Source organism: Lygodium microphyllum, chromosome 16 (assembly GCF_053477565.2).
Source record: "Lygodium microphyllum isolate KBCC chromosome 16, Lygodium_microphyllum_v1.1.10, whole genome shotgun sequence".
Classification (NCBI taxonomy): Eukaryota; Viridiplantae; Streptophyta; class Polypodiopsida; order Schizaeales; family Lygodiaceae; genus Lygodium; species Lygodium microphyllum.
In genome coordinates this window covers 61,064,933-61,080,599 of record NC_141150.1, presented here as the reverse complement: position 1 = coordinate 61,080,599, position 15,667 = coordinate 61,064,933, and the positions used below count along the sequence as shown (strand labels likewise).

The 15,667-nt window shown below is 43.1% G+C and overlaps 1 protein-coding gene across 1 annotated transcript in view; it reads left to right on the top strand.

Annotated features, from left to right (window-relative positions):
- The first annotated feature begins 5,458 nt into the window (after positions 1 to 5,458).
- LOC148022899 (protein RETARDED ROOT GROWTH, mitochondrial-like) overlaps positions 5,459 to 15,667 on the top strand; it is a 41,742-nt gene continuing 31,533 nt past the window's right edge. The window contains exon 1 of the mRNA XM_087695846.1: positions 5,459 to 5,957. Coding sequence (XP_087551972.1) covers positions 5,530 to 5,957 — 428 coding nt within the window. The 5' untranslated portion in view covers positions 5,459 to 5,529. The remainder of the gene's footprint in view (positions 5,958 to 15,667) is intronic.

The following is a 15,667-nucleotide window of genomic DNA, read 5'->3' as shown; positions in this document are numbered from 1 at the left end:
TTGAGTAGTACTGCTCATTGTTGACCAATAGCTTCTTCTCTCTTCTTAGGTGCCATGTAGGATCTTCTTGATAAAGCATCTGATTGGCATTGTTGGCTCTCCTGGGGGCGATAGGTAATGAAAAAGTCAAACCTAGATAAGAAGTTACTCCAATGGGATTGTCTTCAATTGAGGATGCGGGTTATCATAAAGTATTCTAGATTTTTATGATCTGTATATATGATAACTTTGTGGGCTGCACCCTTTAGATGATGGCGCCACATATCAAAGGCATCTACAATGGTAAGGAGTTCTTTGTGTTTATCTTTGGAGGGGAGAACTTCCTTGAGTGGAGTGCCACTGAATGCATATGACTATCATCTCCATGCTAGGATAAGATGGCTCCTAAGGCATAGTTTGATGCATCGATCTCCAAGAAAAATGGCTCAGTAGGATATGGATGGACTAGGATTGGGGCAATGGTAAAAGCAATATTCACGGTTTGGAAGGCCTTCGTGGCTTCTAGGTTCCACGAGAACTTTGAGTTTCCTATGATTCTGGTGAGTGGTGTGACTATCTTTGAGTAATCCTTCATAAATATCCTGGTAGAAGTTGGCAAAGCCAAGGAAACATTGGCATCGTGAACACATGTGGGTGTCTGCCAATCAAGAATAGTCTCGATCTTCTTAGGGTCCATGAAGATTCCTCTCTAAGAGACATTGTACCCTAAGAATTCCACTTCTATCCAATGGAAAAAACACTTCCCGAGTTTTGCATATAGTCCTTTTTCTCTAAGATTTTCCAAAACTAATTTTACATGGTACTCGTGCTCCTTTGGATCTTTTGAGAGTATTAAGATATCATCCAAGTATATAACTACAAAATCATCTAGATGCTCTCGAAAGATATCATTCATTATATGTTGAAACACTACAGGAGCATTGGTGAGACCGCACAACATAACAACATACTCGAAGTGACCATACCTTGTGCGAAAGGCTATCTTCCGTTCGTCTCCTTCTTTGATCCATACAAGATTGTAAGCCCCTCGTAGAGATCAATCTTTGTGAAGATCTTGGCTTTTCCAAGGCATTCCAAGAGCTTTGGTATCAAGAACAAAGGGTATCAATTCTTGACTATTATCTTGTTGAGTCCTCAATAATCCACACACATTTGAAGTGACCCATCTTTTTTCTTTACGAACATAATTGGGGCTCCAACAAGAGACTTCGAGTGCCTAATGAACCCCTTGGCTAAGTTCTCATCAATGTTCTTGCGTACTTTAGCTAGTTCATCAGGGGATAGCCTATAGAGGGGTCCAAAAGGTGGTTGAGTCCCCTCACGGAGTTCTATAACACAATCATATGGTATGTGTTTGGGCAAGAGATCTACATTTTTTTTTTCAAAGACATCTTGGAATTCTTGATAGTGGCTTGGTAGCTTAACTAACTCATCCTTACTAGATTCTTGAGCAGGTGTATGATATATCATGTAGGTCAGTTCCTACCTTGCTGTGTGCATAAAGGCTTTGGCTCCTAGATATACTGACTTTTCTTGATTTTCATGATGTGTAATCTTTTGCTTAACCTAATTAATTTTTGGATTATGTTTCTTTAGCCAAGGCATCCCAAGGATGATTGGATTTGCGGAATTGGATATGACATAAAAGCATACATGAGATTTGTGATTGCCAAGAGTTACCATGAGTGGTTGGGTTTCCTTGGTAATATCTCCATATGCTAGAGGTCTTCCATCCACGACTTTAGCTAGTGCAAGATTTGTCTTTTGAAGTATTGGAATCTAGTATCTATTCACAAAGCCATCATCAATGAAACATGTAGAGGCCTCGAAGTTGACCATGGCTTTGAGAGAAAGGATCTTTCTCGGTAGGATCATCTGGACTGTGACAAGGAAAGTTTCCATGGGTGTGGTTGGGATCAAGAAAACCTTTCTTATATCAAGGTTCGATTGTACGATCTCATTTACAACCGAACATTCTTGTTTTCTTGCTCGAGGGTGGTTGCAATAACTATTGGGGTTCTTGCCCTCTTATTTGGGCAATTTAGGATGATGTGTCCAGGGTTTCCACAATATAGGCATAGATGATTCTCTCTTTGTCTTTGTTCTTCTTATGGGGTCAAGGGCTAAAATTTGGTATTATCTATTTTCATTGGTTCGAGCTTGGTTTCTTCTCTAATTAGGGCTAGGTTCCATTGGTGAGGCCTTAATTCTTCTTGCTTTTCTTGCTTCCTCTCGAACAATCTATTATCACACTGGATGTCTTGCATGATATAATCGTTGTGTTTTTCCCTCAGGCATAGTGAGCATGAGGTCCTTGATGTCATCTTGAAGACCCCATCTGAATTGGTTGATAAAATACTCCACATGCCAAGTGAGGTCACCTATTAATTATCTAAATTTAGATGAATAAGGAGAGGCAGGGCAGTTACCTTGTCATAACTTTCAAAGTTTTGTTTCTGTTACTCCACTGGTGTTTGCATCCCCAAATGTGGAAGTGAGATTGCAAAGAAATACCTCATAGCTATGAAGTACTAGCATATTCTTTTCCAAGATTGGGGCGAACCATGATAAAGCTTGATCACAAAGCAAAGTCCCAATGAATCCGACCTTGGAAGCATCATCTAGATACCTATCTAGTTGCATACAGATATAGAGCTTTACTTGTTGCATGAATCCCCTAAACTTCAAATGGTCACCATTGAACTTCTCTAACATGCTGATTTTGGGTTCTCTTGTTGGGGGTTGATAAACACACGGAATCATCTGATCACTTCCTCTGTTATTCTGCAAGTCTCGGATTTGGTCTTGTATCTCTTGAAGCGCAGGGCCTAGATACATAGGGTGTTCTATTTGAAGTTACACTTGTTGTTCATTCAAGTCTTAAATTTGTTGTTGGAGGTTTTGAAGGGAGGCCACAATTCTTTCAAGGGTCGCCTCCATGATGCTCAATAGGGCTAGAAAGTAGTTTTGCCAAATTGTTATGGGAGTACTAGACTATGCTCGAGAGACTAGACTAGATGCAAGATTTGTTACAAGAATTCTGATTACAAGATAATCCCAGGTAGGGGTACAAGGTACAATGATAACTTAGCAAGATACGAAAAATCCCACAACTTGGGACCGTAGGTATAGACAGCAAGACTCGATAGGATATGAAGGATCCCACAACTCGGGGCCGTAGGTATGGATATAAGATATTAAAATTACAACATCTCCCTTGACGAGGATGAACAATATACAAGATAGTACTAGACAAGATCTCATACTATGAGATTACAAGGTAACAAGACAATAGGAGTATAATGGAAGACAAGACAAGACTAAATACCATGACTAGATAATAACTAAAACTGGAACTTGAAGTTAGTTACTTAGAGGTCTCGACTCCTTGAGCTCCCAAGATTGGCATTGGGGTGGCAAGACTTAGGAGCTCTAGTGAGCCTCTTCTTTTATAGGTGTTGGAGGGTGACTAAAGATATTCTAGAATGTTCCACGATGACATCATCGATGATGTAGGCGATGACATGGCATATCTTCTAGAAGGTTCTATGATAACATGGCAAGGGTGGGTTCGCATGGTTAGCTTGAGGATGTCTTGTTAAGGGTGCATTCGCATGGGGTGTGGATTCATATGGCATGAGCAAGAATTAATCCATATACTTGATCATGGTATGTTCGTGACATAGGCTCCCTTCTCTTCCACTATTAAGGAACCACTGCCGTGGGACCTATCCACTTCTATCACAATCATATTCCAATCCCCTCCTACGAGGGCATCGTCACCTTAGCTTGGCCTACATGTATCCCCATAGCTTGGCTCTTGCCACAGAAGTATTAGGTGCATAAACAAAGTAAATAAGAAAAGTTTATTAGCATACTTGGGCTTTAACAGTAATAAAGATACCATCTCTTATCGTATAGGCTAGGGTTGATTAGTGACATGTTTCCATCTCTTCTTCTTGAGGCACAATCGAATTATGTGACAAAGCCTTCAATGTGGAAGGCTTTGCATTCGTTGCCTTGTTGCCCACCACCTTTGGGTCAGCATTCTTCTTATTGTGAAAGTCTAAAGCCTATCTACTTTGTTGCAGTCCTGGCTTGGATGTCAAGGGCCTAGGATCGGCTTTGAGATATTTGGGAGCTTGTTTCGCCATGGCCATGATGGCTTGAGGTGCCTCTTTCTCCATAGTATTGCCCGCTTCTTAGGGGCCCTTACTGTGCTCTTCTCGATTCCTCTTAGTTTCCTTCTTGATTTTTAGGGATGGGACTGGTGGCTTAGAGCTTGTCTTGCTTGGGCAATCATAAGCAAAATGCTCATTTCCCTTGCATAAGTAGCATGCATCAGGGAAGGTAGCAAACTTGGCTCTAAGCAAGATTTCCATTCCCTTGGGGTCTAGGAGTTGGAGGAACTTAGGCAGCTCATTCTATATGTTCCAAAGTACATAGGCTTAGCTGCTTGGCTTAATGAGCCCCCATGATGTTGTTATCACCTTATCCAACATCGCAATGATAGCAGAAACCTCATCCGTTAGCCAAGGGGAATGCCAAAGAATTCAACCGATATGAGGCATTCATGGAAGAGTACTACATTCAAGGAGAAGGATAAAGAGTAGGGTAAAGATTATACAAGATTCCCCCTAAAGCCCATAGAGGAAGCCAATATCCAATCTCGCTCGGCTTTGGACGTAAGCATTGCCAGATAAAAGCCTTTTCCCACATCTAAACTGGACCAGAGCAACTTTACATTGATATGTCATGTCAAACCACCTACAAAAGTCATCCTTGAGTGGGGGACACCCATGAATTATAGATAGATTCTAGTGGTGAGTAGAGATGCATATCACTAACATACACGATCAAGGGAGAGCGTTACGATCGCCTTATGCACTCTGGATCCCTCTTGAGCCTTGGTCTTGCAAGTCGCATTGTGTCTCTACTGATCCTTCTTTAGTGCCTGCTCCACCTCCGCCATATCCACATCATTGCTTTGTAGAGCTTGCTTGTAGTCAAGAGCCGATAAATGATCAACGGGCATCTCCTTCGTTCTTTGATGCTTACCCCATCGACGGGCTGCATGCATGTCTCTCCTCCACATGGCACTAACGTAAGGCTTGAATGCTCCACTAATGCCACATTATTCCATGATGAACTAACATGGTGGTTAAAAGCCACAATATGATTGTGATTACTCTCTCTTAACTCCCCTTAACTCACCCACCTTCCGAGTGTCCCAACTTGATATCCACAAGAATAAGTCTAGACGATGGAAGTTGTGGTGGCTATACTTACTTTACTTTCACTTTGATAATGTATTGACCGCAATAAATAAACCTTGACACTATTACAAAAACACATAATTTGATTCAAAACACCCCCATAAATTACTATTCGAAGGTGTTGGTATTTGCTAACAAAATTGCTCTTCTTTTTGTTATTTGAAAAAATGCGATGCCTTGTTTATTTCGTGAACGTCACTCATACTCCTAATGGAATTTCACCTGTCAATGTTCGGACCCTCCTAATTCCGCAATGGCGGCACTACGGAGCAACTACTACCTTCTTCGGAAGCTCTCTCCACAGAGCCGGACCGTCTCGTCGGGCGCGCCATGGGAGCCGATGCGGAGCGTCGCCTTTGCCGCGGGACTTCTACTGTGCAGGTGCCACGCCTCCACCAACATGCCGCAGCAGCCTTCGTCCGAGTTCGCCTCCGTGCAGGACCTCGAGGGGCCTGCGGGCCCTTCTAGCAGGATCATCTTCGAGAAGGCGGTTGAGAGCCTCCCGGCCAAGAGCAAGGAGAAGGTGCATCTCCTCCCGCAAAACCTCCCCTCCCGCCCTGCCAAAGTGGTCAAGAAAGTCGATGACAACTCGCTGCGCCACAACAGCCTCCTCGTTAAACCTGCCAGTTTGCAGCGCGGTGACCAATGTATCCCAATGAAGGCATTCTATATTTCAAGAAGGTACTGTTTCCATGGAGAGAGGTCCAATTAAGCTCAAGAAGTAGTTGAAAAGACATTTATTCAATCTTGCAAGCGAGAGAGAGAGCTTGCGTGCATTCATGTGTGCACATATGTGTGAAGTTATTTATAGTGTGTTCGCGAAGTTTTTAACTGGTAGAAGACAACTTGCTTGATTGATCAGGATACAAGAGATATAGATTGTTTTCCTTTAAGAGGAAGTTTTGGAATCTATAGGCATGTTGCACATGTCTCATCTCCTGGGAGTTGGAAGTGTTTATTTTCTTAGCCAGGTACAAGAATACCTACAGTTGTGAGGCACAAAGGATATAACACATATAGTTTGTTCTTTTATAGAAGGAAATTTCAGAACCAGGTACAAAAACATTTTACAATTGTGTTTACTAGGCCTGAAATTGAGGCTTCCATACATCCCATGCCCAAGAAACAGCTACGACATTGATATGGTCATGACTTTGGATTGGCTCACACATGTAGATTTTCTAGAAATTATACGTCTGTGTTCCACATAGACAACCATAGAAATTATAAAGATAAGATCATTGGGCACTTGAAATTAAGCACAAGGCCTCATCTAGCATTTGATGATGGTTGGGCATTTGTACAATTGACACAAATGGGTCTGGGTGGAATTGGAGAGAGTTAGATGGAGTGAGAGAGATCATCGATATTATAATAGGTTGTAGAATTTAAAGATGATCGTGTATTGCCATGATGTCAATGACATAGGTGGATAGGCTGCAAACAACATGGCAAGGTGATGGTTTGCCAACAAAGTGTAAGGAGGATCAAGCTATACCTCGGGAACTTTGGTGTAAGAAGTACTCGTGATACCATTCAAAGTGGTGATCAAACAATTGGGAATTAGTTGGGTCTTTGTTGATAGACGCCGCATTCATTTGTCACCTTTTGTGACAAGAGTTATTACTTTTTTTATAAGCCTTCAAAGTAAGTGGAGCATGATGACTCATGAGAAAAAGTGGACATTCTTTGATGAAGATTTGAAAGGAACATTAAGATACTTTTTGTCAATGTTTTTCATATGATGACAAAGGAAACCTTCATTGGTGGTTGTCTATTGTCTATAAATAGGCAAACAGAGGCTACGACTGGTATATAACTAGCCCAGCCCAAAATATGGGCACCTAGGTGAGCTTTCCTTATTGACCAAAATGTTTACAATGCTAGAAACGAAGTGCATTGATGTATGCTCCATCTACAATGTCTAAAACACATAAAGTGATGGATAATCACAATGCTAGAGGAATTATTATTGTCCTCGTTTGACTTAGATTGAGGTTCAAAGGTAGGAGATGTCACGAGGACGTGAAAATTTGATGCTTTGCTTATGTTTAATTGACATTTGATTAAAGGATTAATCAAATGTGCAATTAAAAGATGCACATGTGTTGCACATGTGAGGTGCAAGCTACTTTTTCACAGTTGAAAGCCAAAGGACCCTGTGAAAAAGATGGGTGTCAAAGGCAAAAAGCTGTAACAAGTTACACTTGTTAGATTCTAGGTGAATTTTGGTGTCAGTTTGCCCCTAGGACCATTAATTGGCCATTAAGTGTTAGTGGTGACACTAGGGACTAGGCATTAATTAATGGATTAATGCTTGTCTAAGGGTCAATTAATGCATGAGACCACTTTGGGTTGCAAATGGCCTAGCCAATTAATTTTTGGATAGGCAAGGTTAATTTTCTGGGCATGGATTAAGGACTGAATTAATTTTCAGAATTAATTAATTTTGAAAATTAATTCAATGGCTGAAAATTGCTGAAAATGGATTAAGAAAGCTGCCACTTGGTAAAACTTTCCCATGCAAGTGGGGGAAAGGCTAAATAGGGCTGAAGAGAGAGGGAAATCTCGTATTTTCATTTTGGAGCTGTTGGAAAGAGGTGTTGGATTGTTGCTGCCAGCTTTTGGGGCCATTTTCCAGCCATTGGAGACCATTTTGGTGATGGAGATTGCATATTCTTGACCTTGGGAAGCTGGCAATTGCTGCTGATGCACTTTCTCTTGAAGATCACAGTCTCTGATGCTCCTATTGTTGTTGGTGCATCCGTTTGGGGCTGGTACTGCAGGGCAACGGCTGATTTTGATCAGTTCTTCGCAACAAATCTCAGAATTTTCTCTCTTTATAGCATTCTCTCATCTCCTTCAGCATATGCTCAGCCATTCTTAGCAATTCTCAGCCATTTGGAGGTGATTTCAGCCATTTTTGGTGGGCTGATCTGTAATTTCTGCAATAAACCCTAATTTACAGCAAAAATTAGTCTCAAGGGACTGAAATTAGTAGCTGATAATTGAAGATTATCGAGGGATTTTAGGAGCCAGCCCATCCCAAATTGATTTAGGGCAGCATTTGGCTAGCCAAGGGTCAAATTGGAGAAGAAGTCCTGGGTGAATCAAGGGGCAAATGACCCAAAAGGCTTGCTGGTCATTTATGACAGTAAGAGCGATTGGTTAGCAGGAGGAGATTGAAGAATCTCGAGTTGTACTCCTTCCAATTGAATGAAAGCTAAAGAAATACCGCAAGGGGCATCAATTTTGGGGCCAACAGGGTGCCTACTGTCCAAGAATGTTATGGTAAAGTGTGTATTTCATTTTATGTGCATTTATTTATTGCTGTACTCCCCAAGAATGTTATGGTAAAGTGTGTATTTCATTTTATATGCATTTATTTATTTTTGTAATTAACTCTTAAATCAGGTTATTACCACCCATTCCAAGAAGGAAGGTTGGCTTCATGAGATGACCGTACAAGACATACGTTTGTTAATACCTCTCAGATCTTGGATGTGGCGAAAGGCCAAAGGAGATGTAATGGATTTGAGGGTGGTAGGAAGTTGATGAAGTCGGTGAATGAAGAATGCCAACCTAGGAGTTAGATCCCCCCAGATGAAAGCCCGATCTAATGGAAGGCCACAATAGGCTAATGAAAGTAGAGAGGCCTTGAACGGAACACTCGAAAAAACTCTAGGGATGGGTGAGCCAAGCTTGTGACCCAATTGAGAGATAAGCTACCGCTTTCTGCATTTAAAGTGCAGGTTAGGCGATAGGTTATTATCCTTTTGACAGTGCTTTTTGGCTGTTTTCACATTGATCATCTCGGATTTTGTAGTTGTTTATTTATTAGCTCCTCTTTACATTGCATGTGAACTTGTCAATTGTGCAGTTTGTGTTATGTTTGGTTGTACTCTCCCTCTATTTCTCTATTTGTTGTCTTCTCTTCCTATCCTCTCCAGATGGTTCCTTACTACTATTCCATTGATGACAAACTTCACGGCCCTGATTACTTAACATGGAGTGTTGTTATGAAAGCATGGTAGGTGCAAAAGTGATTATGATACCTGTCTCTTTGCGGGCTGATCTCTCTCACCACCTGAAAGGACAAGTTCATGATGACCGGGGCATACCTGTGAAGGTTGCCTTGTACTCAGCCTCACAAGACAAGATAGCCATTATAGGCTGTTTTTTGCTTAGCCATGAAATGCATGAGCAGTCTAGAAAGAAAGTGTCCACTAGTAGATTGCCTATTGTTTGTATTACCAGCCCAATCAAAATCACTGCAAGCTTGTAAGCGCAAGTCTCCCCCCTGGGAAATAGATGCATGTGATTGAGTATCTCGCAAATATTTGAAGTTCCACTTAACAGCTTGCCAATGTAGTCCATGTCTTGTTCATATACCTACTCACTTGAGATATTGCATACTGAATGTCAAGGGGTGTGTTGCAAAGGTAAATAAAACTGTAAATTGCAAAATCAGACATCTCTTCACCACCATGCATAGCCAACTTTAAGCTTGGCTCCATAAGAGTGCACATAGGTTTGTAATCTTGCATGTTAAACCTCTGTAATAGCTTATCCACATACTATGATTGTGACATGATGATATCATGCTGATTTTGGGTGAATTGAATCCCCAAGGAATAGTGTAGACAGCCCATATTTGACATAGCAAATGCATGTTTTAATTCAGCCTTGAAATTTGCAATCATAGCAACTAATAAACACATTTCTTTGAATTTGAAAACGTTTTTATTTATTTTTATTTTTTTGGCGAGTTGGAACCCAAAACATGGTTTTTTTGACAAAAACTATTGGGCAATGTCAAAAGTGATGATGATGATGTGTAATGACTCGTGAGGGCTTAAGATTTTGGATGAGAGACTAAATTTTTTTGTGATTTTGTTTAGTTATTGGACTTTGTCAATCTAGTATCTATTGTTGTCTTGAGTTTTGAATATTATACGACTTTAGTCTCATTTATGAGTTATTTATGATATTACGATTTATTCTCGATTTTGACATTTTTATGTTTGTTTTGAAATGAGAATCATGATTTTGCAACTTGACTCAGTCCATAATATAGATAGACTATTTACATGTTAATTTCAACTTTCTTTGTATGATATGTATGAATCATAATGTTTGAGTTCTAAACCATAGTATAGCTTATCCAAAGACTAACTAAGTGACAAATCAATAATGGATCATGGATATGTAACGTATAATGTATTATTCTCAATTGACTCTATTATCACTGAAGCTCAATTAGCCATTCTTTGTTTAAGAGAGAGTTCCATAGAGATTTAGAACCTCTTTCCCTAGTCAAAACTATTAAAAATCCCTATATAAAAAAACCTGCGTTTCTTATTTTATCTCGTCTTGAAAGAAACTTACGAAACACGTTTCTGATGTTTTGTTTCTAAACGTTTCTGATGTTTTTGGTTGCTATGTTTGCAATTTTTTCATTTTTAGATCTAGTGAGTAGCATGTTATCCACATAATAAAGAATGATAATTAGCAAGTCCCTCCCTTCATTTTTAATGTATAGAGTGGAAGCGGTCGGACTATTTTTGAACCCTTTGCTGGCCAAATAAGCATCAATTTTAGAGTATCATGTATGAGGAGCCTGTTTGAGACTATAGAGGGCTTTATGCAACTTGCATACCATGTGCTCTTTCGCTTCAACCATAAATCTTGGAGCTTGTGATACATAAACATCCTCATGCAAATCCCCATTCAAAAATGCTATCTTAATGCCCAATTGATATACTTTCCAACCATAATTTGCAACCATAGCAATCACACATCTCACCGTACTCATATAGGATGTAGGAGCAAAAGTTTCCTTATGGTCTATGCCCTTCTTTTGCACATAGCCTTTTGCTAACAATCATGCTTTGTACCTGTCAATAGTGTGAGAGTGTGCAACATATGAAGGAACTCAAAGATAGAGGAAGAGAGAGAATTTGCAAGAGAAGAAGAAAAGAAATCTGCACTAAACAAGGAACAAATTTTGAATACAAAGGACTTATCAGTCCTTGCATGTAGCCCGGAGCGTCAATGAGGGCACTAGATGAGGCTGACGATGACATTAGCACTGGAGATGGAGGAAGATGATAGAGTCCGAGTTGTGCAGTGGCCAAAAGGAAGGAAGTGTCAGAGTGCAGCGATGCGGAAGCGTGGGACCAAGATTGAGAGAGAGAGAACGCAGAGAGAAGAGAGAGAAAGAGACAGTGGAAGATGAAGATCTGCTGTATAAAGTGTGCTGTATACAAAGATATGCAGATATGTACACGGGTGCAGTGCGCGGGACTGCGTGTCTCCACCTCGACGATGCAACCTGCTGTTCACCTCGAAGTCCGCTGCAGTCTGCACGATCTCCAACTTGAAATCTGCAGACAGAGATGAAATCTGCACGAGCCTCAAGCCTGTAATCCGCGAACAGAAGTGGGAGAAAACTGCTGGAATATCGGCTATAAATAGCCACAAAATAGGCGCCCAATAAATGCAGGTCTGCAGCCGACTGTCCAGAAACAGGTCGGACTGCCACGTGGCAGTCCGACAGCCCTCCGACAGGATCTGAATCCTAACACCCCCTCTCAGAGCCTGGGCGGGGCAGAAGCCTAAGGGATCGGGTATGTCTCCGAAGTAGAGCCTGGGGAAGTGCCTTCGTAAACAAATCTGCAAGATTGTCCTCCGTCTTGCAGTACTCCACCGCGATGGTCTCATCCAGAAGCTTCTCTCTGATGAAGTGGTATTGGATTTCTATGTGCTTCGTCCGGGCATGGAAAACAAGATTCCGTGCCAAGGCAATGCAACTCTCATTGTCACATTGCAGTAAAGTAGGACGATTCTGGGGGCAACCAAGCTCCTCCAACAATCTCCGAAGCCACATAGCCTCACACGTGGTGGAAGACGCGGCCCGATACTCTGCCTCCGTAGACGAAAGGGCTACCGTGGGCTGCTTCTTGCTACTCCAGGAGATAACACCAGCACCCAAGGTAAAACAGTAACCTGTTGTAGACCGCCTGTGGTCCACATCACCAGCCCAATCCGAGTCGCTCCAACCTGCAAGTACAAGATCTGAACCACCTGTGCCTGCTGGATAATGAATCCCTAAATCAGATGTCCCCCTCAAATACCGAAGTATCCTCTGGGCAGCCTGCCAATGCACCGTCTGAGGTTCACTCATGAACCCCGCCAAGAGACCAACAGCAAAACAAAGATCAACACGAGTGTTGAGAAGCCAAATCAATGATCCAATCAACTGACGATAGTGGGAAGCATCCGCCATGGGAGAAGCTGAATGTGAAGTGGCCATCCAGTTCGGATCCATAGGAGTAGAAATGGTCCGACAATCCTCCATCGCAAAAGAAACCAAGAGCTCTTGTACATATCTCTGCTGAGAGATGAAAATCCCCCTCTGAGACTGATAAATCTCATGGCCCAAGAAGAAATGGAGTAGACCCAAATCCGTCATCTCGAATGTCTGATGTAAAGCTGCCTTTGTCTCTTGGACCTTCTGTGCATGATCACCTGTGACAATCAAATCATCAACATACAACACATAAAGCACACAACCAGCCTTGGAAGTGTGTATATAAAGCTGCGGATCGGCCTTGGAACGCCGATATCCCAACTGTGATTGAAGGAACGAATCAATCTTCTCGTTCCATGCATGCGGAGCCTGCTTGAGGCCATACAAATGTGAGAGTGCGTAACGGAAGAAGAACACGAACACAGAGGAGGAGAGAGAGACAGCAGAAAATGAAGGAAGAAAATCTGCACTGACTGTAATGAATGCTGAATACAAAACTGTGGACTGATCAGCCCCTGCACGCAGCCCGAAGCGTCAGTGAGGGCACCAGATCAGGCTGATGATGATGGCAGCACCGAAGACGGAGGAAGATGATGGAGTCGGAGTGTGCACCTGCCAAAGAAGGAGGGAAGATGATAATACAACTGACTGCCAAGTGGGAAATGGCTATAAATAGCCAAAAAACCCAAAAACTGGCCGACCTGAAATTTGAGGCCATAAATATGTCCGACCAGCATTTAATGCTGATCCGACCAGTATTTAATGCTGGTAAAAATGCCAGGAATGCTCAGAAAAATCCGGAAAGGATGGACAATGTCCGGCAGGTGAGGCAGGCTGAAGAATGCAGAAACTGCCCCAGGAAATGCACATAAAATCCCGACTGGAGGAGAAAATGCACTGAAATGCAATAAACCGAGTGCTCTAGAATGAGCTACCTCCTCCGTCAAAACAAGTGATAGACACGTCAGAGCTCCTAAAGTCCTCGTCTGACTCAGAATGAGGCTCACAGGCAGGAGATGACAAGGCATGACAAACATGACTGCTAACACCCCCTCTCAAATCCTGGATGTGGCTGAAGGCCAAGGGAGAAACGGATCCTGGGGTGGCAAGAGGAATGCTAAGGTCGATGAAGTCCGTCGATGTAGACTGCTGCTGAAGAAGCTCCTCACGATCCTGGGAATCCCCCTCTAAAACACTAGGGGCCAGGGAATCCACAGCCGCATCACCGAGATCGTCCTCCTCGGAAAGGGATGGGGGGTACGAGGGAACCACCGGAGAAGAAGGTGGGGGATGGGAAGGAACCTGTGGAATAGAAGGTGCATAAGCGGGAACGGGTGTAGCAATAGACTGCCTCGGAGGACCCTGCATCAAAGAAGGGGAATGGAGCTTGTAAAGCCCGCTCTCCTGCCAACCTGTAGATAAGACAGCTCTTGTAAGAGAATCCTCAATAACAATGACATGCTCGGTGAAGATCACTCGTGTGCCAAGCCTCGTAAGACCATAAACTGAGAGGAGGGGAAGGCCCAAATCCGGAACATGTAGGGCCTGGGAAAAGGAGCTCGAAGGTCGGTCGGTAAACAAAGGCAATGTGCCAACACCACTAATAGGCACCGATAAAATGTCACCAACAGTGACTGAACCCTCTGATGGACGGAGATCCTGTAACAAATCACCTCGGGGAGTCATATGACTCGAAGCACCACTGTCTACTAACCAAGGCTGCGCAGAAGACACTGCAGCCACGGAAGAAGGATCCTCCTCCAAAGCATGGATATGAAGGAACACTGACTCATGGGTAACAGCTGGTGTAGAGGTAGAAGAAGGCTCCGATGTAGATTCACCCTTCGCTCCCGGACGAAGGTGAGGGTACTTCTTCCAGCATTTCTCCTCGGGATGTGTCCCTTTCCCACAGTGTGGGCACTTCGGTCTCTTTGAATCTAAGTCAGAGCCTGAAGAACTATCCTGCTTCTTAGCCTTTGACTTTTTCTTCTTCTTCTTCTGTCCTCCCGAACCTGCAACAAAGGCTCTAGTGGAGTCGGATCCACTAGCACTGACCTCTCTGAGTCGCTCGTCCTGCTCCAAGACAAGCGGGGATAGCTCCTCCCATAGAAGCTGCTCACGGGTCCTCGATGTAAGAAGGCTGGTGTAGAAGACATCAAACCAAGGTGATGGCAGCTGAGTCAAAAGAATCATAGCCATGTCTTCAGAAGATATCGTCCGACCGAGGGATGCAAGCTCATCCCTCATATCCTGTAATCTGTTGATGTGGTCCTTCATGGAAGAACTATCATCAATAGCAAGCATCCGCAACTTCTTTTCGAGAGATATCCGGTGGGCAAACGTCTTCTGTTGATAGAGAGACGCGAGCTTTCTCCATACGTCTGCTGCAGTCTTCAACCTGTGAACATGAACAAGGACAGAATCCTGCAAACTCAGAAAGAGGAAAGATCTGGCTCTAGAATTAAGCCGATCCCATAAGGCTGCACGATCCATAGATGTCCCATCTGCGGGATCCACCTTAGGCCGGGGAATAGGAACAGAAACAAGCTCCCAAAGATCGAAGGAGTCCAAGATACACTCCACCTTGCAGGACCATAGAGAAAAGTTGGAGCCATCCAACCGGTCCTCTTTGGGCAGTTGAGGAAGTACGGGTACCTGTACAGGGGGTACCAAAGGCTGCATCTTCGGCCCATTGGAAGGGGCTCGCCGAGATACATGAATAGAAGGGGGACGGGAAAGAGGAATAGACTCCGGACGACGGTCCTCGTGATAGAAATCACGCCTCCGTTCATATGAGTGTTGAGACAAAAGCTGGTCATTTGAGTCATCAAAGCCTGTAAACTGATGAGAAGACATCTTTCAATCTGCAAAACACCAAACACCAAAGAAAATTGTGCCGAAGCCGAAGTAGGACCAACAGTCTGGTCACCAACCACCAAAACACAGGCTATGATAGCCTACAAACACCTGGAGCTGCAAAACGCAAGGGTATCTGATGAAGATCACCAGAACAGAAACCGCCAGCACCAAAACGCAGCCTGGGAGTGGGTCGCCAGCAGGAGATGAGCCGCCAGGAGTG